Source organism: Barbatula barbatula (genome assembly GCF_947034865.1).
Source record: "Barbatula barbatula genome assembly, chromosome: 1".
In the NCBI taxonomy this organism is placed as follows: Eukaryota; Metazoa; Chordata; class Actinopteri; order Cypriniformes; family Nemacheilidae; genus Barbatula; species Barbatula barbatula.
Genome location: NC_136766.1, coordinates 15585576 through 15607124, shown reverse-complemented (window position 1 = coordinate 15607124; position 21549 = coordinate 15585576). Strand labels below are relative to the sequence as shown.

Here is a 21549-nt window from a genome sequence, read left to right as displayed (position 1 = left end):
CATGCGTGTTTTGGTATATGAATGCTGTCATTTCTGTAATCACTTGATAGTCGGAGGATCCGGCTGTCACTGATGCTTAGAAGGTAAAGGAATTTGGACTTTGACATAGTTGGTTAATTTAGCTCCACATTACTTTAATGTCTTCCTTTGACAAGTTTATTGAAATCTTGATTTTGTGATCACAGTACACAGGTGGGTCTATTACTGATTCAATTATATATTATGCTTATTGGGATGCTAATTTTAAGTCTGAGCTGTATAGGTGTGACATACCAATATCACATATTCTGACTTAAAGTTTTACGTATTCTCTAATTTGGCTTTCCTGTGGCTCAGTGGTTAGAGCATGGCGCTGGGTTTGATCCCAGGGCAATGAAACGAATGTCGCTTTGGACAAAAGCGTCTGCCAAATGCATAAATGTAATGTAAATGTAATTTGTGGAAACTAGACATATTGATTCTTTCCTTCTTTCATACGTAGGGCCTAATATATTTATTAAATTATAAATCAGATATAATATAAATGTTATTTAAATCCTTCCTAACACATGTCATGTCTGTGCCTGTAGTCTGTTGACTGAGGGTGACGTGGTTCGTGACGTCGCCGGGTGGTTAATTTAAATGGGGTTCAGAGGGAGAGACGGATTAAATTAGTTTTGGGGGAAACAAAGAGCTGGAGCGGCACTAAAGGCGGAGACCGGAGAAGAGTTCACACACGTAACTTTTCCAAGACCTCTTTCAACACAGAGATAAAGTAAGTTTTAACGCGCTTTCTGCCTCTCTGCCCAAATATAAGATACAATTGTTATCGGTGGATATTTATTTGAAAACTTTTTGAGAAGTTAAATGAAAAGTTTATGACAATAAATTGTTAATATGAACGTTTTGCAACGCAATCTAAAGCAATTACGCGAAGTTAATGTTATGTACTGTGTGCATATATGTCTGTCGTATTCGATTCTGAGAATAATATTAATGTAATAATATTTGCTAGTAATAACTATCATTAACTAGGCTACTGCATTTTCTCATACTCACACTAACTTCACAACGCGCTTTCCATAGACAGTAAGTAGCCTTCAGTCAAAGTTTATTTAATTTGCACCGAGATACAAAAAGTATTTACAAAAGAAAACATCTATCGCTTATCAGTGTAATGATTATTGTGTTTATTTAGCATATTTATACATCCATTCTTTTTTCGCTCTCACTTGGCTTCTTTAATTTCCTGATGCTTAGAGCGTGTTTCTATGGGTTATTTTTATTATTTTGTCTGTATGTGATAAGTGATCATTGTGTATTTAATGCACTTGGCTGCATTCACTGCCTCTCTCGTCTGGTGAATGGAGTGATTCAAGTGAGCATGTCAAAGGGACCGCGTTCCATCTTTTCTGCTCTTTCAAAGACCTTTTTACCTCACTGACATTCCGACCTACCCCTTCTTTCATTTATTTTTCTTTTCACTCTTTTGGGACCAAAAAGTGCAATAAACACCCAGGATTAAATCGGGAGCTACACCACTTCACAGCACTTCAGAAAGGTTGTAAACATTCAACCTTTTGGCCTCTGCCCCGTTGTTTGTGGTGTTCGCTTACATTGCGGGGACCACAAAGATTGTAAAGCTTGTAATCACCTACATTGTTGGTCCATAATATACAATCTAAGAATATAATATACAGTACATAATATATTTTTTTAAATGTAAATGAAACGGTTTCAGTAAATTCGGTGAAAAAACAATAGTTGTTTACAAAGTCTATACTTTGATAGAGAAACAACTGCGGGTGCGTGTACTGTGTTCTGATAAAACTTACAGAAAAGTGAGAGATGGTAATGGATAAAATATCTTCTGTCCATTGTGGCTAAATAATTCTGGGATTTGTTTATGTTAAGTCCGCTGTATAAAAACATGACTATTTATATAATTAACTTCATAACTGATTAGAACAGTTTTTGAGCCATATCTATTTCATGTGCATTGAACATATTTATTTTACATTACTGTTGAGGAGAAATGAAGTGTGTTTTACAGTTACATTACCAATGACTATTGTCTCCCTCAATATAGTTATATGCTTTTAAGCATCAGTGCTGTGTCTCTATGGTTATACCCTCAGGCTGAGTATATAAAGGCCAGAGTTGGGGTTTCTATCACTGATTTCTCTTTTCGGAGCATTTCTGTTACTTGTTGAGTGAATGAGTGTGTGTGTGTGTGTACTCAGCCTCCGGCAGTACAGTGGTCACAGTCTCTGTCAGAAAGCATTTGGTAAAACACTTACCTAATGCTCTGCAACACCAATTAATCCAGTGACAGCGTTTGTGTGTGTGTGTGTTGACATCATACAGCTGTACACGCCCATCACAAAGATTGATGGTCGAGTCACATTGATTTACGACTGCTTGCCTCAGACCTGTACTTAGTTCAATCTTGCACTGAGGTAAACTTTAACAGCTGTTTCTAGTTTGAAGGCTGTCTCCAGCTCCCTCTCCTCCCTCATTTCTGCCAGTCTGTCCGTCTCCCTGTCTTTCTTTGTGGTTTAGATGACTGATAAAGCCAGCGCTGGGACTCTGGAGCCTCAGTACGGGCTCAGGCTCGAGGGCTCCCAGGTTTCACGTCAGGCCTAATGAAATCACCTCAGTTTAATGTAGTCTTTATAGAAAACAGAATGCTCGTAATAGAATTTAAGAGTTGCTGGAAGGAAAGACTCTGTAATTGAAAAGGCCCTCTGATAAGCATAAAACTGTGCCATATGTCTGACTATGACTGAAGTGGGTCACGGTTTTGTGTTGTTTTCTCCGCTATGCAAATCAGTTTCAAGTCCAGCTGGTTGTGCTGTGTAGGACTTGCACACTCAAACAGTGGGTGCTGGAACTCGCTGAAAAGATGTGAGGGTCAGGAGCAGGGGAGAGAAGACAAGCTGTGCGTGTCCGGCGGTCCCGCATTCCTCAGTGCTTGTGATAATGGAAGCCCCACGGCGTATGATGAGTGAGTTTGGTCCTCAAAGCTTTTCAAGGAATTTCTACCCCTATGTGAGAGCGTATGTATGTGTGCACACCGGACCCAGCGGGTCAGAACAGCCTAGTTGGGATTTCTGGAACACCCCCGTCACACTGCACAAAGAGGACTGCCCGATGAGAGATTTTGGAGAAAGGTCAGAAAAGAGAAAAAAGGTGAGGGGGGGGGATTTTTTGGACACATACAGGGGAGAAGACATTTTCGGGCCAGGAAAGCGGGGGCTGGGGGTTCATGAGATTTGTGTTTGGTTTCTGAGAAAGGTTAGTCACGCTTGGCTGAGCGACTGACACTTAATTACTGTTTGGAGGGAGCTGCAGGATTTAGTGGGTCAATAGAATATTTTATGAAGTGCTTTAGGAGAGCATTAAGCGTCTGACTCTCTGTCTGGTTGAATGCGAGAGAGATGGAGGAGAGAGCATTTTTAACAGCCGTTTCTTACGGTGACCTGTAAAGGCCTGGCACATGAGTGAGGAGCGTATGTGCTGTGAGATGGGGAGAGTGAACCATCTAACGTCCAAAATGGAATGCCCTCCAGAATGGGAACGGTCGATGTGATTGTGATAGAGGATGAGCAGACAGACATATCGACTGCAGTCATTGCAAGAGAGAGACAGAGTATATGGTCAAAGAGAGAGAGAGATGGAGACTTGCTCGGACCTAATAGTTGCTTAATTATCCTCAAAAACATTACAATAAGCCTTTCATCACTGCAACTCCTTCTGGAAGCTTTGTGCAGTCTTTTATCTTACAGAATGCGTCCTGTCTTTCAACAGCTGATCAGCTTTTGCTACTGTAAATAGCTTTTTTTGCTAACAGACCTTCACACACGAAACAAGGAATATAGGAATGTCTTATTGATGAAAAGTCAGTCCCACTGTGACAATGGTGCTGAGTTGTTGGTAAATGTGGCTGTGGTAAGCCGGCCGCTGTGTGTGTGTGAAAGAGACTTGGATAATCTATGTGGGTCCATATGTGTTTGTCCCTTTATATCCATGGAGCGTTCCGGAAGAATGGCGTCCTGCTGCGCTGATTCTTTTCTCCTCAGACAATGCGCTCTCACTATCTCCCAGCACGTAGGCAAACCATCGCCATGGAGATCACATGCAGAGGTTAAAGAGTGCGCTCACGCAGCCAGAGTCACAGATATAAACAAATTCTGTATATGGAGAGGGCGTCTTTACAAAGAGAAATCCGTGCTTTAGGAAAAAGATACAAATTGTGTTATTTAACGTCAAATACTTTTATCTGTATTTTGTGAGTGAAAAAATCGTCAATTTTTGCCCGCTTATCGCCATGTTAGTTGCAAGTGTCCCGCTGTTAAGAGCACTGCGGGGTCTTCGTATTTTTTTAATTGGGAACATTGGCATGGTGCGAAGCAGAACAGCCCAAAAGAGCACTTTTTATACAAAACTTTATTCATTTAGGGCTTTTGCCTTAGCGTGCTGTGTGTGTTTACTGTGTTTGTGTAGGTGGTTGTAGGAATGTAAGAGCTCTTGTTACAATTTAATCTGGTGTCAGTGTGATAGCAAAGATTCATTACATTTTTCAGCACTTTGGCATTTTACCATCAATCTGTTGAATTAACTGTGTGGAGCTGTAATGAATCATTCTGAATGATCATTTTTATCAGCTTGGTTTGTTCATCTCTTATTAGGCAATTTGAAACATTAAAAGGGCAAAGTGTCGTATCAGTGTCCATTGGTTGATGGTCGCCCTGCCCTTTGCTGACAGTATTCATGATTGAAAATGTTCATTATTACAAACTTGGAATTCTAAAGAGCAAAATCGCATTAATGCCTATTCTTGATGTTTTAAATAAGCGAAGCATGTTAGCTCTTGTGTTTAGCTCCTCTCGCAGCTTTTGTAATGTGATAGAACAACTGTCCATATGCCTTTATTCAGTGCAATTTCCGGAATTCACTAAGCTTGGGGCACAATTGTACAGGGGTGGAGGCCGACTCCCCATACACTGAACAGTGTAAATGTAATGTTGTCCCCCAGGGCCGGCTATGATCCTCTCAGAATGTACAATAAAATAATCAATACCAATTATTCTCTTTTTCCAGAATGCGTGGCTTGTTTTCCACCCTTCTCGTGGTGCTTGTGGCCTTAATGATCGTCACTACAGAGGCTGGAAAAAACAAGAAAGGTATCAAACATGTACTCACTTGAGTTCAGCTCACACAAAGAATGGACCTTTTTCACATTTCAGGGTTTATCAGCAGCGGAAGTCATCATAGTTGGGTTACCTTCTATAGTGGTGAATATTATACAAAGTATAGTGTTATAAATGTACATACATAAAGAAAAGACAATATAAAAAACTTTGGAGGACTTACGATGCTGAACGTACCATCCAAGTTTTGTTAAGAAAGCTCATTGCATTATTATAACTCCACAACCTCAGAGCGATATTGATATTTAGAACACATGTAGACTGATCTGAGTGTCTGTGGTATTTATGTCGCACTGCTCATCTTTAGACATGAAATAACTTGACTGACTGTGTGATTTGTGTGATAGAGAAGAGTAAGAATGGTAAGGGAGGTGGAGATTGTACAGAGTGGCACTATGGCAGATGTGTGGCCAATAATGGAGACTGTGGAATGGGCATAAGGGAGGGCACCTGTAATGAGCAGACCAAGAAAGTCAAATGCAGAGTGCCCTGCAACTGGAAGAAAGAATTTGGAGGTGAGTAAACTGTTGATGTGCTAAACAACTTATCTATCAGCCAAGTCATTTTGATTTTGAGAGTTTCGTGCTACTGTGTATTTATGATTTAATATCGTCCTTTTCTTTGCAGCTGACTGCAGGTATAAGTTTGGTAACTGGGGTGAGTGTGATGCAGCCTCAAGCAGAAAGACCCGTTCTGGGACTCTGCTGAAGGCTTTATATGATGTTGACTGTCAGCAAACCATCTCTGTCTCCACAACCTGCACCACCAAGGTCAGAAACAAACCCAAAGGTACTCCAAACCTGAAATTACAGTGAATCACTACTCGGAATGATTGAAGGCTACTAGATTGCATATCATACTGGGTTGTTTTGTACATTCCGTTATCTAGCTTTGTTTATGTTATAAAAAAAATTAAACCCACATGACTCTAGAAACAGATGTTACATTTTAACAATGCGGGCGTTTTGTTGAGGATAGCTAGTATATGTTTATACTGGAGACAGTAATGCATCTTCTCTGGTTGTGTAATCTTGGCCTGTTGGCCATGGTGGGCGTCTGAGTGGGATTCTAAACACAATATCGAACCTGTGTTCACACATAAGAGCCAAATGTCTGAGGCAGTGCCTTTAATTCATACGTTTTTGTTAATACGCTTATCTGAATGTGGATAGCATTATTGTATAAGAGCGCTTCCAAATCGCCATGAGACAGGGAGGCGTTCAAAAGACTCATGAATCTGAATGACAAGATTTGCCATCCATCTCTCTACAGGAAAGAAAGGAAGGGGGAAAGGAAACTAAAGCGAGCGGCAGATCCAGATGAACAGTGAACACCCAGTGATTATCTGTCATCCAAACACAACCTCTTATATATCTGCTTTGTGTTTTTCAGCCTGACTCCCTCCACAGCCACAACACACATAGCTTTTTTCTTGAGTTTGTTTATGACAGAATAATTGACATGTTACATGACTCTTTCACATCTGGAGGGGGGATAAAATGCCATTGTTTACAGTGTGGTGCCCTGTAGTTGACCCACTCCTCTGATGTTTATCTCAAGCACAGAGCTCTCTTTCTCTCTCTCTCTCTCTCTCTCTCTCTCTCTCTCTCCTATCTATAATGTGTGTAAGCTTCGGCCTTTCATTTGTTTAAGGACAACACAATCTGTAGAACTCAATCAAGTCCATCTACAGTATTTCATAACTCTTTTACTTACAAATTTGGTTTTGTAAAATTGTGTAATTACTGGATTATATTACTAGTGGGGTATATAAGTAGTGTTTGGATAAGTCACCCTTCTTTTTGTAGCCTAAAATGTTAAACTTTAAGAGTTTAAGAGTGTTGTTTCAAATAAAGATTTTTCTTTTTCTACAAAAGTTCTTTAAATGCAAGCTGTTATACATACGTGTATTCATGAAAATGCAAAAATAATAATTTTCCTCTCATCCCAGTAAATGAGCTCAAGAGCTTTATTACGCTTTTATGCAATAGAAAAAGAACCATACACTTTTTTTGTACACACAGGTTCTTTAAGGACAGTGGTAAAGACGTCCATAATTACAATATGTTCATTCCATCAGCTTCAGTGGGATGTTAGGAGTTTATTTGCCATTTTGGGGTATTTCTTCATGAATCCCTATATATAGACAATTTATAGACATTTAAAATAGAAGTTTAGTTCCTCGATTTGAAGACCTGAAGAAATAAATTGCCAGCTATCAAATGCTAAGTATAGGACTTTGCTATTTTCAGATATACAGAAGGGCAATAGTTACAAATAAATCATATTCCATGATAAAATTCCTTCAGATGGTAAGAAAAGGTTCATAAAGGTCATAAAGCTCTGCAATACCTTTCTTCACTTAAATTGTTCATTTGTTCATTTCATTTCAATAGACATAAGAACTGTATATCAGATGGTGAGACTTAAATCAATATGCATGTTTTTTTTTCTAAGAATGATTTAATTGTCAATGTATAGCTTTAAAAAGGCTAGAAGCAGCCTTTAATCTGCCTTTACCACTCTGGTTTGGTAATGCAATATGAATGGAAATTAGATTATGAGGTAGAAACATGAACCCAAGTCTCTGCATCTTCAAATGATGCTAATGTTCTTTTACTGATGAATGAATAATCTCACTACCAGGCAGGCTTAATGATAATAGACCTCTTTGGTTTAATGCTTTAAAGTAGTATGTAGTTGCAGAAACTGACAGCCTACTGGTAATGTAAAACAAGCCCTAAAACAAGTATTTCTCCCTCTCTCTCCTTCGAATAATCCTTTTTAAACAAACCAGTGGAATCAGTCTAGGAGACTTTTCCTTCAGGTTTGCAGGGTGCTGTTTCGTCAATTACAAACTGTAATTTAAAATACAGAATATAGGCAAAACTTGACTAAACTACATTGCACCATGAGTAAATATTATTATTATAAAGGGGATGCTTGTGGATAGAAAACCAATTTCACATATTTCATATTTGCTGTTCTATGTATACTGCATTGAAATAAAATGCTTGAAATTTTACATTTTAGAAACTGTTTAAATAAAAGTTAATCTCCTAGTTTTTCCAACTATATCACAAATTATAAATGATTTCAACTGTTTTGCATACAGACGGCAATACATTTAATATTACATTTTTAAAGTCACATGATCACCAACTAAATACAAGAGGAACACAAACATCCAGACATTAAATGCAGGAAGAAATAATACTTTCAAGAGCATATATGTAAAGACTGTAAACTAAAACATATTTACACACCTCTGTGAGGTCAAACCCTTACAGTGACAGTTCTTTTAGCTCAGTATAGTGTCTCATCCCATTGAAAGTCGATAATGCATATCCTAATCCATTGAGGAGATCCATTTAAATGTTGACCTATTCCAAAACTCCAAGAGGATCATGCTAAGAGGATAATGATGACTTCTCCAAGGCTGAACCACATGCCCCAAATTCGTCTTGGTATAAATGTAATGGACTAGACAGCTGTGGTCAGCAAGCAACGTCAGAGTTCAATCAATTTGCATTTCATATGGAAGGTGCAGAAATGAAATGTAAACTCATTCAAGAGTGCTTTCAGGGGCCATTTTTCATATCTGTAAATGGCTGTGATAATTTTCTTCAATCACAACTATAAAGATTAGATTAGATTAGTCTCCATATGGTAAACAGAAAAAGTGTTAATACTAGATTAATACCATTTGTGCTTTAGTGGAGAGATTCATATTAAATGACTGAATAAAATATCACTTAATTCAGTATTTTCATTCTTTTTGACCATAAGTCTATTGCCCTTTCCTAGGATCCTTGCTGATCATTTTTTCCATTCACCTAATGCTGACTGGCCTGATCTTCACATTTCAATTCCAATGGTCCAAGTTCATCAATGATCAAACAATTGCTAAATAAATTTGCTTCATGGTCTTAGCATCAGTTCGACAGTCTCTTGTGAGAACCACACAATGTTTGGTGATGGTGCAGCGCACTGTTTTAGCATTATGGGATTATGAAGTCGCATAATGTACTGCACAGTACCCTCCACATTTCAATGAGCTGGGACAGCTTTTGTACCCTCCACCGCTGGCACCCTTCTCTCGGCTCATCTGGTCCCAATATTCTTATATTGGCACATGAGAAGGTTTTTAAAGGTCTTTTTAAAGGTGGCGTTACAAAGTGCATAGCAAGCAGGGTTAATGGTACTGTTGACATAACAGAGCCAGTAGCCAATAGCCCAAACCGTGTCTGGAACACAAGACTGACAGAATGTGCTGATTAAGACCATCACGTTGTACGGCGTCCACGTGATAATGAAAGCCAACAGGATAGCAAAGATTGTCTTTGTCACTTTCTTCTCTCGCGCTGCCATCTGCCGCTTCCTCTTCACCTGGCTGCGAGCGATGCTAGCAAACTTCCGGGCCACAGTACGGGTACGGTTCACAGGGATGGACCGCCTTTCGCCGGAGCTGTTGGGTGGGACAATCTCAATGGCTGTGATGCACTCGTCTCCTGCCTGTTTGGTGACAATCTTAATCTTGGACCACTTTGATTTAGGGTTGGGTTTAGACAAAGGTGCCGGCGCAGGTGTCAGATCAGCGTCTGACGCAGCCTCACTGTTTGCCCTCTCTTTGAGCCCTTTAGGTGCTATGCTGGCAGTGCTGGAGTCATTGGAGCTCTCTTTTTCTTCTGGCTGCACACAGGAGTCGGCTTTAGGGGACATCACAGGCTCATCTAGTTTCCCGTTCTTCATGGTGTCTTGTGTTGAACACGTCCCCAAGCTGGGCTTGGGAGGAGACTGGTTGTTGTTGTTTTGCTTTAAGATGTGACTCTTGAGCAGACCGCTAGGCTTCTTCTCCTTTTTGGCTTCAGGTTTCTGCTTGGACACACGGCTACGGCTGGCCAGAGAGATATGCACATACAGCACTGTCATGATGACCACCGGCAGGTAGAACGCAGCTATAGCCGTGCCGAACGTGACAGCAGGGTTGGAAAGGAACTGGATGTAGCATTCACCAGGTTCAACTGTCCGTTCTCCTACGATGAACTGCCAGAACAGGATTGCGGGAGCCCAGAGGATGAACGAGAGGATCCAGGCGGAAGCAATCATAAGCCCTGCCATCTTGGTGGTTCGGCGTGTGGGATAACTTAAGGGTTTGGTCACGCAAAAGTAGCGGTCGAAGCTGATGATCAGCAGGTTCATAACAGAAGCGTTGCTGACCACATAATCCAGTGCTAGCCATAGGTCACACACTACAGGACCGAGAGGCCAGTAACCTTTGATGATGTAGACACTATAAAGGTTCATGGAGAATGCGCCGATGATCAGATCCGCACAGGCCAGGCTAAAAAGGAAGTAGTTATTGACGGTCTGAAGGTGCCTGTTGACCTTGATGGAGAGCATGACAAGGATATTGCCCACGACAGTGACAAAACTGAGAGATCCTGTAACCAGTGCAATGAAAACCATCTCCACCGTCTTGTAGCGGTTCTCGGCATACGCCTCAACCACAATACATGAGCCATTTGTACTGCTGCTGTCACAGCTGAGGTTGCCATCACTTGACACATTGCTCAATGAGCCTGAAACACAATACAACAGAGAGATTAAATTATCAATGGCAATGATTTTATTCATTAGTATCAAACAATGACAAAATAAAGAGAATAATTGCATAAAGAGAAACAGTTTGACGTTTATGATGCATGCTGCTAGTGCAAATTAGTTTCTGTCATAAAACATAAAGAGCCTTGATTTATTCTGATTTTATTAAAACAAGAAAATCAGTTTGGTTATCATGCCCAGATAGAAAACTCCTACTGGATGTTAAATATTAAAACAGCCATTAAGCCATTTTTATAGATTTATTTTGTACATTTTTGGTTTGTATTACTGCAGTATTGTGCCACCAGCATAAACAGCATAAAATAACTTGAAAACATAATATAATCTAATATGTAATGTAAGATATAATTTCATATAAATTGGTTCTCAATCCAGGATGTAAATTTAAAATTATATAATATATTTTGAACTACATTAGGGAAATTACAATTATTGGTGCTTTATTAGTCCTTTATAAAATTGCTTGAAGCAAGTCTTGTTTTCTATTATTTACTACAAATATGTATTGAAAATATTATGTTGATATGTGATAGTGTAAGACTATGTCAAGCCTTATCTGTGCGTACGCAAAAGCTTTATAAATGAGGCCACAGTACTGTCAGTTGGTGACATTCCTCCAAATATCTTCTTTTGTGTTCAACCATAAAAAGAAATGTATACAGGTTCGGAACATCTTGAGGGCGAGTTTACATTTTTGGGTGAAGTATCCCTTAAATTCATTACAGACATTACCAAATCACACAACTCAAAGCTTCCCTGTCAATAGCTGACATGATTGAAACGGCTCAGGAACAATTGAACACATGGTTATTAGACATGGATCTTAAGAACCTTGGGATGCATCATATAAAACCTAAATGCTGAAGAAAAATTACCATCACAAGTTTTTGATATATAAGTAAATATTGTCATAGATATTGAAGTTAGGTTCTTGTAACAGTATAATGAAATATTATCATACGGTATATTGTTATTTATTATATTAGCTTGCATCACTAGGGGTTTCATCGTTACATACTAAACCTAGCTAAATACAACTCAGTGTGTACTGCAAGCAATAGAAAATAAGCAGAAATCATTCATTTTTCTGAAAGCAAACATGCAAAGCTATTTCAGGATATGTGTTATCTATAACCTCCATGAATGCTTGTGGGAAGCTGCCGTCCTACTGATAAAGCAGTAATCCAAACGACAGTTAAAAACTTATTTGTATGCTAAAAAGTGTAAGAAATGCACAAAGCACACTAAGGTACATGAAAACCAACTTTATGCATTTAAAGACACACTTTGTATCACCTGCTTGAATTCCATGGAGTGTTTTTAATGTGATATCTATGGACATTGCCATCTTCTGGATCACCCAAGAAACTACATGTTTCATTGATAATAATATGGACTGCAGGCTCCTGTAATGATTCTGAACATGTTGATATTGATTAAACTTGTCTAAAGTTCTTTACTCTACTCTATATGATTATAGACTAGATTACAACTCAAAAGTCTTTATTACTTTTCCCACCAGAGCATGGCCCCTCATCCAGCCCTTCGCTTTATCTGTATTCTGATTTTATACCCCCTGACTGATGATCAGCAGGCATCAAAGCGTTTCCGCATTCTCGACGTAGCCTATTCCTTTTGAAAGCTTTTTGACAAGCAGACACAATCTCTCATCCAAACACTGATCGCACGTCTTCAGGAGGACTTAAGAGATGAAAGAGTCAGTTGAGTTTAGGTCTCTTTCTGTAATTTCCCCTCAGGTGCAGGTGACTCGGTGAGGGGAGAAGATTCTTTAGCCCTTATCAAATATGAATCAGCAATTACTCAACTGTGGATTCGAGCAGAGCGGAAAGATAAGTGCCGAGCCTCATTAAATATGAATCAAGAATAATCATCTGATATCAGCTTGCGAGAAAGCTCAGAGCCGCAGTGTTTTTCAGCGTTCTTGTGTAATTTGACTCTGTACATAACTGAACTTTAACTGACATGCAAGACACTTGCAAACTAAGGACTTGAAACTTAAAAATGCAATGTGTGCACGTGTGGCCGTATAACATCACATCCTCTCTCCTGCTGTTTCTCAGACAACATGCAACAAAGTGTAACAACACAGAAAGAGCAATAATTCATCCGACGCACAAGCAGATGAGGATCAAATACAAAACAAATCCAGCACATAAACTGTTAGATCAGTTTCTGCTTCTGTCGAAAGCCTGACAGCTCTGCAAAGCTTCCTCTGATCTGACACTCCATGTAGGGTTTTTTTCATTTATAATCTCGCAGCTGGAATCAGAATTCATAGGAATCCCAATAATGACAACACAGAGCCTCGAATTCATAAATGAGATCTGTTTACACAAACACAAACAGCCTGAGTCATTGTGGCAATACAAAAGACAGCCAATGTCATGTCAAATAACTCTTTTCAGTTTCGTGGTCTCTACATAAGAATAAAAGTGAGAATAGACTCCTCGTCGCACTCAATAACGTTGTTGTTATAAGTTCTCCATCTAAAACCACTGGCCTCTTATTCCTGCATTTCCTGAAACAGGCTTTGTTGTCTGTTTATTTGTTTGTTTTGTTTAAGGGTTTTCTCCTCTTCAGATGCCCCGTACTGAAGGTTAATATTCAGAGAGTCAAAGCTCTTTGAAGATGGAGTGACATTTGTGTACAGCGGGGGGGATAAGCTTTGAACCATCACAATGCCTGCTCTGACTCTCATGTCAGGAGATAAAAACAGTCTGGGACATTTTAGATGCACTGACAAACATCTCAACAAAGCTTGCGCTAAACATTGGATTCTTATTATTATCTGGGAATGTTGAACATATTATGCTATTTCAGTCAAGCAGAACTTCAGAAGCTTCTCTGAAATTAATTTTAAGCCACCCCACCTCCTCCAGACCATGGCTGATTTTATCTGGGCTGTTATTCACTGTTCGCATCCGATGGGCGGAACTGAATATCCGTAACAGAGACAAACAGTCGATCTCAAATTAACAGATGATTCCCGTATTTCACTATATGATGAATATCTTTCATTGACACGCCCGTGCACACCACGAAACCAGACACTCTGAATGCACTTGTCGTCCAAGAATAAAACATCAGGACAAATTGATCTATGGGAGCTTAATAATGCATTGGACCTTCACAGAGTTGATATTCGCTGTATTACTAGAACGGGGCAAAAGTAAACCACTCAGACTTCTCATGATGCATCCTAAATTTATGACATGCACTATTAAGCAAGTGTCCCACTAAATAAGCATGAAAAAAGGCTATTTTTGTGATTTGATCTCATTCTGAAGTTCTTACACAGCTGTGTCTGTTAAGTTGGCGGGGTGCTGAAGCAGAGAGGATGATCAGGCCTGCAGCCGTGAGATATGAGGGGTCAGATCACAGATGGCTCTCAGGACCGCAACAGCTTCGTGCCTGATCACAGCACCATGGCCAATGCCGTTCATTGATTCATCGATTCATATTCATTTATTCTGCGCTGTACAGTACATAAGGAGATACCGATGAATCGTCCTGCGCTCATTTAAACAGGACGTAACTATCAACTCTGTAGAGGATATTCATATCCAACACATTCGAGCAAGGTAACAAAATCATCAAGTTTAAGACATTAAACGGTAAACACAACAAGACACTTCTCTTTGAATATAAACAAAAATGTATTGACTAATCTAACAAAACTTAACACACGTAAACACACTTTCACACAAGTTGCAGAGAGAAAGAAAGTAAGAGAGTTAAAAGAGTGCAATGATAAAACCCACGTTTCAATATATGCAGTTTGTGAGACATAACTGAGCTAAACATCAACCATTAATTTTATCCTTCTATCGTTCGGGGTTATTACATTTAATATCAATACATCAGTTGAGCATTTGAATCTGGAGGCGTTACTTGGGTTTGTTGCATTTCTTTGCATGAGGATTCCCTTCTGCAGCTTTAATTTGTTGAAAGGGGATTTCCTCGTTGTATCGCTGGTGGTCTGTTTGTCTTTGGAGTGACGTCTTGGGGAGCCGATCACGTTGGTGAGTGCTGGCTGCTGGAGTGGAGTCTTGTGGATGCAAGTTTAAAGTTTACGGAGGGTAAAACAGCAAACTTAACTTAACGTGACAATCAACGAAAAGAAAGAAATCAAGTTAAATGAGAGATGGTCTGAATGATGATGTCCGGTCTTAACCTGTCTCAGCCGAAACTAAATTCTACTGAACTGAGTCTGCCCACGAACCTAACTGAACCCAACTTTCTCCACCGAACACCCCAACTGAACCCAATGCTTTGATGCATTCTGAGTTTTAAGCTCACATGATTGTTCCCCCCTTTGGAGTTCTTGACCAATAAGATATTGGCTTTGGATCAGGGTGTGACTTTCTCCTCCCATCTCCATGATCAAGTTACCTTTAGACAAGTGGGTTCTAACTTTTCATTCTTAGTAAAATTTAGACATTATTTTATCATGAGTATATGAAAGGGATTTGATTTTTGATACATTTCACATAGATTTGATTAACATATGATTAACTAGAAGGTAAGTCATTTATTTAATTCACACTTGAAATAAAATAGTTGCACGACTTAGTTGTGATCAAAACCTAATAGTCGAACAGTAAAGCATTATATAGAATTATGCATTTGAATGATGTTACGTTGTAAGTCCGTTTATCATAATTTCTTGGGCATGATCTGAGGCATTTTATATTAAATGATAGTCTCTGGGTTAAGAGAAAATTTCCATTTGTTTAAAGGAAAGCACGTATTGTGTTATCTCTTGGTCACGAGTGGGGGAAACCCGTGAGTTTCCATGTGATGTTGCCTTTTCGATCATTTGTCTTGGTTTAGCTGATTAGAGTTGACATGTTCTTCCTGGGGATATACTGTTAGTGTTCCTTTGACTTCCAGCCACTTGACTATGGGGGGAAGTTGAGTGGTCTAAGTCAAGATGGTATCACATGAACAGGTTACTGGTCATGAGTGTTTATTTGGAGTATGATCTTTTCTTGATCGATGCAGTTCTGATCAAATCATTGGTGTCTGATTCGCTCAGTTCCTACACCAGCCTTTGTGAGAGCAGCAATATGTCATCGGTGTGAGAGCATTATTCCAATTGATAATATTCCAAGTGAACACCAATAGTGTGTACTTTTCAAAAAAAGTATGTAACATAAATGCCAAATTGTAAATGATTCACCAAAATCACTTAAAACTACAGTATACAGCGCACTGAAATAATACAAGGTATGTACGACACCAGGGTCAGATTGTTATTCATGCAGTTGTAGTCGACTTTCTTCTCACAGGAGAAAAGCCACCACAAGGAAGATAGAAGCAACAGGAGACAATGCTCAACAGGTCAAATCGCATCTAGTCTAACATGACAACATGGTTTCAATTTATCCATAATACACCAGAACACTATCAGAAAGAGTGTGTGTGTGAGAGAGAGAAGGAAAAGAAACACAATCACTTGTTGTTGGACAACCCGTTATGTGTTGTATTGTAAGCTTTGTGTCAGCACATTTAGAAAGCTTGTCAGTGCCTATTGGAAATCTTCCTTTTGCACTCCTGCCTGTTCGGCTACGTGTATAGCAGGGTGATGACAAGTTGTCAAAAAAACAGTGAAATACGTTTTCATAAGCAACTCACAAAGCGAGACTTATATAATATGTCGGTCTTTCCACCGTGTGTCTCCTGCGCTAAGCACTGGGATGCAAAAACAGCAGCTGTTGCTCAAACTCTCTTTCTCTCTTAGCTACACACACACTTACATGTTTATAAGGGCTAAAAGTTGATCTAGCCTTCCATTCAATTAAAGAAGAGGAGGGGAGTCACTCATCTTCAGAGGATTTAACTATGGATGCCGTCACACACGCTTGTCTGCACAAACAAATACATGCACACAGACACACACATGGCTAATGCTCATTTAGTGGGTCTATTGGGAGTAAAACAAGAAACCCTCCAGTTACCAGCTGGCAGCTCGAAACATAAAGCCATCTGCTACCAAATATACTTTCCCTCACAAGTCTAACTCTAAACAACAGAATCTCATATGAATATCTGTTCATTGATATAAACAAACATGCATATGTACATAATCTACTACAAAATCATAGCAATGCAAACATTTTAAAAAAGTTTCCTTTGTCAAAAAAATGACAAGAAAAAGTGATCAGGTGCCCAGACTTTCCGATATGTTTTTACACTGTGAAAAGTATGTGCTTAATAATTCATATTAAAAAGAATTTCACTACATTATTTAAATAATCTCACCATTTCAGCTTCATTTTATAATTTATACGAAACAAATTAGATTGTTAAAATCAGTTAAATACAATTCAAATTCAAATGGCATGTGAAGACAACCTAATTTAAAGGAACAGTTCACCCCAAAAATCTGTCATCATTTCCTCAAACTCAAGTGGTTCCAATCTGTATACATTTCTTTGTTCTGAACACAGAGAAAGATATTTGGAAGAATGCTTGTAACCAAACAGTTCTTGGCCACCTTTGACAACAATAGTAGGAAAATTCTGTAATACCATTCTTTGTTCAAAAGGAGATATTTTGAAGAATGTAGAAAAGCAAACCGTTCTGGGGCACTTTGACTACCGTTGTCATTTTCCTACTTTCCTACTTCCTGTTCTTTAGTCAACGGTGGCCACCAACTGTCCTCACTGTTCAACCAAACAAAAAAATTTATACAGGTTTGGAAGAGTGAATGTTAGTTTTTGGGTGAACAATCCCTTTAACTAGAATTACAGACACACACACATATTATATATATATATATATATATATATATATATATATATATACTGTATATACAGTATATATATTTAACTATCTAAGGAAGCTTTTGAATGTATGTTTTTAAGTCAAATTTTTACAGTGTTTTTACGAAGACCAGTAAATGCACTGTACAAAAGTGGGTGTATTTTCAACCCCAAATGCTGGCCTAACAATGGGTTAAAACAACTGAGCATTTTGGGTTCAATTATAACCCAATGTTTGGGTTCGTCCTTTTTTGACTCAAAGTTGGGTCAAATATAACCCAGCTTTGACAAACATCTCATTTTTTAACAAGCCAAGCAGGACACATGGAAAAATAAAAAGATGACACAAAGGCTCTTGCTGAATCGGGCTTGCATCACAGTGGGAGTGTGTGGGATGTTGCGCTCTGTTCTCCTTCTGATTTCACTATGTGCTTTTTATACGATCCCTTCATACTGACCACTGACAAACTAATGACTCTAGCCATCACACAAATAATATCAGACAATAAGGATTTTATGATTTAAATACTGGATCAAAATCAGACTCAGATCTCTGCTTTCTGCTTTCTAACATTAGCAAAGCATCTTTGATATTTCTAATCAGTCAGATCTGCCGAAAAATAAAGTACTGATTATGAATCCTGATGTAGCTCAGTGAGATGTAGTGATGATGTTTCTATAAATCATTATGAAGGCTAAGCACACATTTTATTGGGAAGCTTTATGCCCTAGAATTGGAGATTGGCTGGGAACCTAGAGATATGGTGATGTGGGTGATGCTTCCCCGACAACATGCTCGGTAACAGCATGGACAAGAACATTTAAAGATTATTTGCATGCACCAGCCTACAACTCACAAGTAGAAAAACACAAATATCAATCAGGATGGAGAAAATTATGCATTAAGGTGATCTCTTGTCTCCTGTGCATTAGTGGCTTTAAGTGTTCATTATTGACGGGTGCAAAGTTCAGCTTTACATACATGCATCTCTATTAATATGGCAGTTTGTGCGTCAATTCCCATGAGAAATGAGTGCACCCTGCTCTGCCCTGTAGCTCACACCGACCAAACGCAGCATCAATAACAATTATATGATATTCAATCAACACTGAGTTCCTGGCAGGATCTTATATGACAGCCAATTCCCTCACAAACCCACATGAACAAACCAGAGCCAACAGTGTGAAGTGTGATGATTTAGTCGAACCAATGGTTATTCTTTTGAGATTTTTATGACAATCTCTGGTGTAATGTCCAACCATTAAACCCAAGTCGTTTTTTTAATGATTTCTGTAAACAATTAGGTGCTTGTTTACAGCAGAGGGCGCTGTTCTGGGATCAGAATATGTTTTAATGACCCATGAGAGACTGTACATCATGTTATAATGCTGAAGGATGTCATTTCAGACTGACATTTTATAACACAGTACATTTATACTGACAAACAAAATGTTCTATATGACGGTCTGATGAAATATTTATTGAAAAGGTGTCACAGTTGTTGCAATTATTGGCCACCCGTGTCAGGACGCTCAGGGCTTAGTTTCGAGCAAAAAGCACATTCTGCTGCTTCAGCTGTTATTGCTGTTGTCAATCACCGCTTGAGAAGGCACAGAGAACTGTCTGTCTTCAGGCATTCAAACACTACATTCAAGTATTTGTGTGAGTATCAGGGTGAACCAGCAGTATAGCGACACACTTTCCTCTATGAAACTGGGTTAACACCCAGACGGAAACACAAACAGCAAATGCGAGGAAGAAGGAGGAAGAAAACGGAAATAGAGTGCGAGACATCACATTTTCCCTCTAGGGGATTCTCCCAGTACTTTACCGGTTCACACAGTCACGAATCATGGTCGGAGAATCAAAGAGTCACACGCAACAGAGAGATAACTGAATGGAAAGATTTGTGTTCTTTTAAAACAGAATATGATAGCCAAACTCTCACAGTGAATTGCAACTTGTAGTTTTTCTTTCAGTTCAGTTATCCAATATACTGTATCTCTGTTTACGGTTTGAATAGAGGAGCCTGTGGGCAAATATCTAAAGTGGATATATGTCTACTCTGTGTGCGGCACCTTTGATGAGCTTAAAAGGAAAACAGGGGAGAGGAAGAATTGGATCCGGTGCACAGACTATTTAGATGAAATATACATCTACATTTAGTCATTTAGCAGACGCTTTTATCCAAAGCGACTTACAAAGAGTTCGGGGAGCAATAAGCGATATGTCATACAAAGAGCAATAATACAATAGATGCTAATACAAAGTTACTAACATATACATTTGCATTGTGTGTCTCTTTGATAGTGCATTGAATAAGGGTTAAACCGAAGGGTTTCATGTCATTTTATTTCAAGCATCACGCTTGTCAACTCAAAATTCCCAATACTGTATATGGGATGGAGAGGGTTTCAATTTTGGAGTTTGGTGATATTAATCACAGCAAAACTCCCAGCTATTAAAAAGACAACAAGGACTTGAGAATCAGATTCTGATAGATTATTTAACAGAGTAGCAGTGACAGAGTGAAAAGAAAACTATGGTAAATTGGATGAAAAAGTCAGTGCTGTACATCTCCGTACAACAACACCACAGAATTTTTTTTAAAGCATTTAAATAATATGCAGATGTTACACAAACCGATTTCAGATTCCTCTACTAATTTGTCTTCATCTAATGTATACAGTAGGCTTAAATGTCTTTGATGTTTTGTATAGTAATTTCCTTCATTATCTACAACACACGCACACATACAGAACACATACTGTACACTAAGGACACACGTAACAACAATAGACATTTTGTGTAAATTATATTCAGAATTATTCTTAAAATCTTTATTTAAATACTATAATGTCATAGATATGTGCTATTTTAATCACACAAATCATATAATTTAATTGTAGACGGTGGTCTATAGCTTAGAAACTGTCATCAATGCAAACATTTCTGTGATCAAACCACCATAAAAGTCATTTGGATAGATATTTATATCAAAGTGAACATTAAGTAATAATGTAAATGCTTTCTGCTCACTTTTAAATCTAATTCTGACCTTCAGGTAGAAGTTCAAATGGATCAACAAAATAATGAACATACGCATTCACTGAAACTCTGTGCGCATTGTTGTTAAAAATACTTACACGCTATTGAGATTTTTGGTGGAGTCACAAAACTCTAGAGTTTGCTATCATTTGATAACCCGTTTGAGAAACCCCGCAAAAACTCACGTGCAATACATTGTCCGTGTTATTATCTCGATGCCCTTACGTGGAGCCACGGCTTCAACTTACCGTTAAAGTTCCAGGGCGAGAGTCCCTCTGCTCCAGTGCTGTTAGTTAAATTCATGTTGCATGGTTTTAAAACTGCTCAGCCAGCCAGAAGAAAAAGATAAGTAGAATCCACTCTTCCTCTATCACTTCCTCAAGTTAATTTTTCCTTAAGGTTATTAAATAGTCTGTCCTCATGTTGCGACTGTGTTTTTCACATTATGCGCTTTTGACACACGCGGTTCTTGCCAGCGCAGGAAAGCTCATTGAGACTGTGTGCATTGCGACTGGCTGCTCACTAACACACACACCTCGAGCGGAAACGTGAGTCTTTTTCTCTCGATCGAGTCGCTTTACAATCCACCAGTTGTGGCTCTGATCTGCGCGAGTCGCTCTGATCTCCTTCCAGGAGTTTTTGCGCGCATCTGAGGCAGCGGATTTACAATGATGTCATCCACCTTCAGCCAATCACCTGAGATTCCGCAGGTCCGATTGAGTCAACCTATACAGCTATATTGTGCGTAGTTCAGAGCGCATGGTTTAAAAGTCTCAAAACCGTTGTTTTTCAGACACGTGAAATTATGGGATATGGATTGTCTTTTTACATTGGTGTTATTGCTGATGGCTGTGTGAAGCTCGTGAGCGCTACATCAATTCAGCACCACAGCTCG

General features: G+C 38.9%; 2 protein-coding genes across 5 annotated transcripts; one reads left to right on the top strand and one right to left on the bottom strand.

Moving 5' to 3' along the window:
• The first annotated feature begins 553 nt into the window (after positions 1–553).
• mdka (midkine a) lies at positions 554–8268 on the top strand. Of its 3 annotated transcripts, none has more exons than XM_079453480.1 (5): positions 554–754; positions 5083–5165; positions 5540–5707; positions 5820–5981; positions 6465–8268. In XM_079453480.1, exons 2-5 carry the CDS (start codon positions 5084–5086, stop codon positions 6491–6493), a joined length of 441 nt encoding a protein of 146 aa, XP_079309606.1. In that variant the 5' UTR covers positions 554–754; position 5083; the 3' UTR covers positions 6494–8268. The 3 variants fall into 3 exon arrangements, with proteins under 3 accessions (XP_079309606.1, XP_079309605.1, XP_079309604.1); XM_079453479.1 differs by lacking the exon at positions 554–754 and adding an exon at positions 2767–3171; XM_079453478.1 differs by lacking the exon at positions 554–754 and adding an exon at positions 2828–2986.
• Positions 7149–21278, bottom strand: chrm4a (cholinergic receptor, muscarinic 4a). Of its 2 annotated transcripts, none has more exons than XM_079453459.1 (2): positions 20903–21278; positions 7149–10774 (listed from the first exon to the last, which is right to left on the bottom strand). In XM_079453459.1, exons 1-2 carry the CDS (start codon positions 20955–20957, stop codon positions 9297–9299), a joined length of 1533 nt encoding a protein of 510 aa, XP_079309585.1. In that variant the 5' UTR covers positions 20958–21278; the 3' UTR covers positions 7149–9296. The 2 variants fall into 2 exon arrangements, with proteins under 2 accessions (XP_079309585.1, XP_079309586.1); XM_079453460.1 differs by lacking the exon at positions 20903–21278 and adding an exon at positions 14730–15104.
• Between the last annotated feature and the right edge of the window lie 271 nt (positions 21279–21549).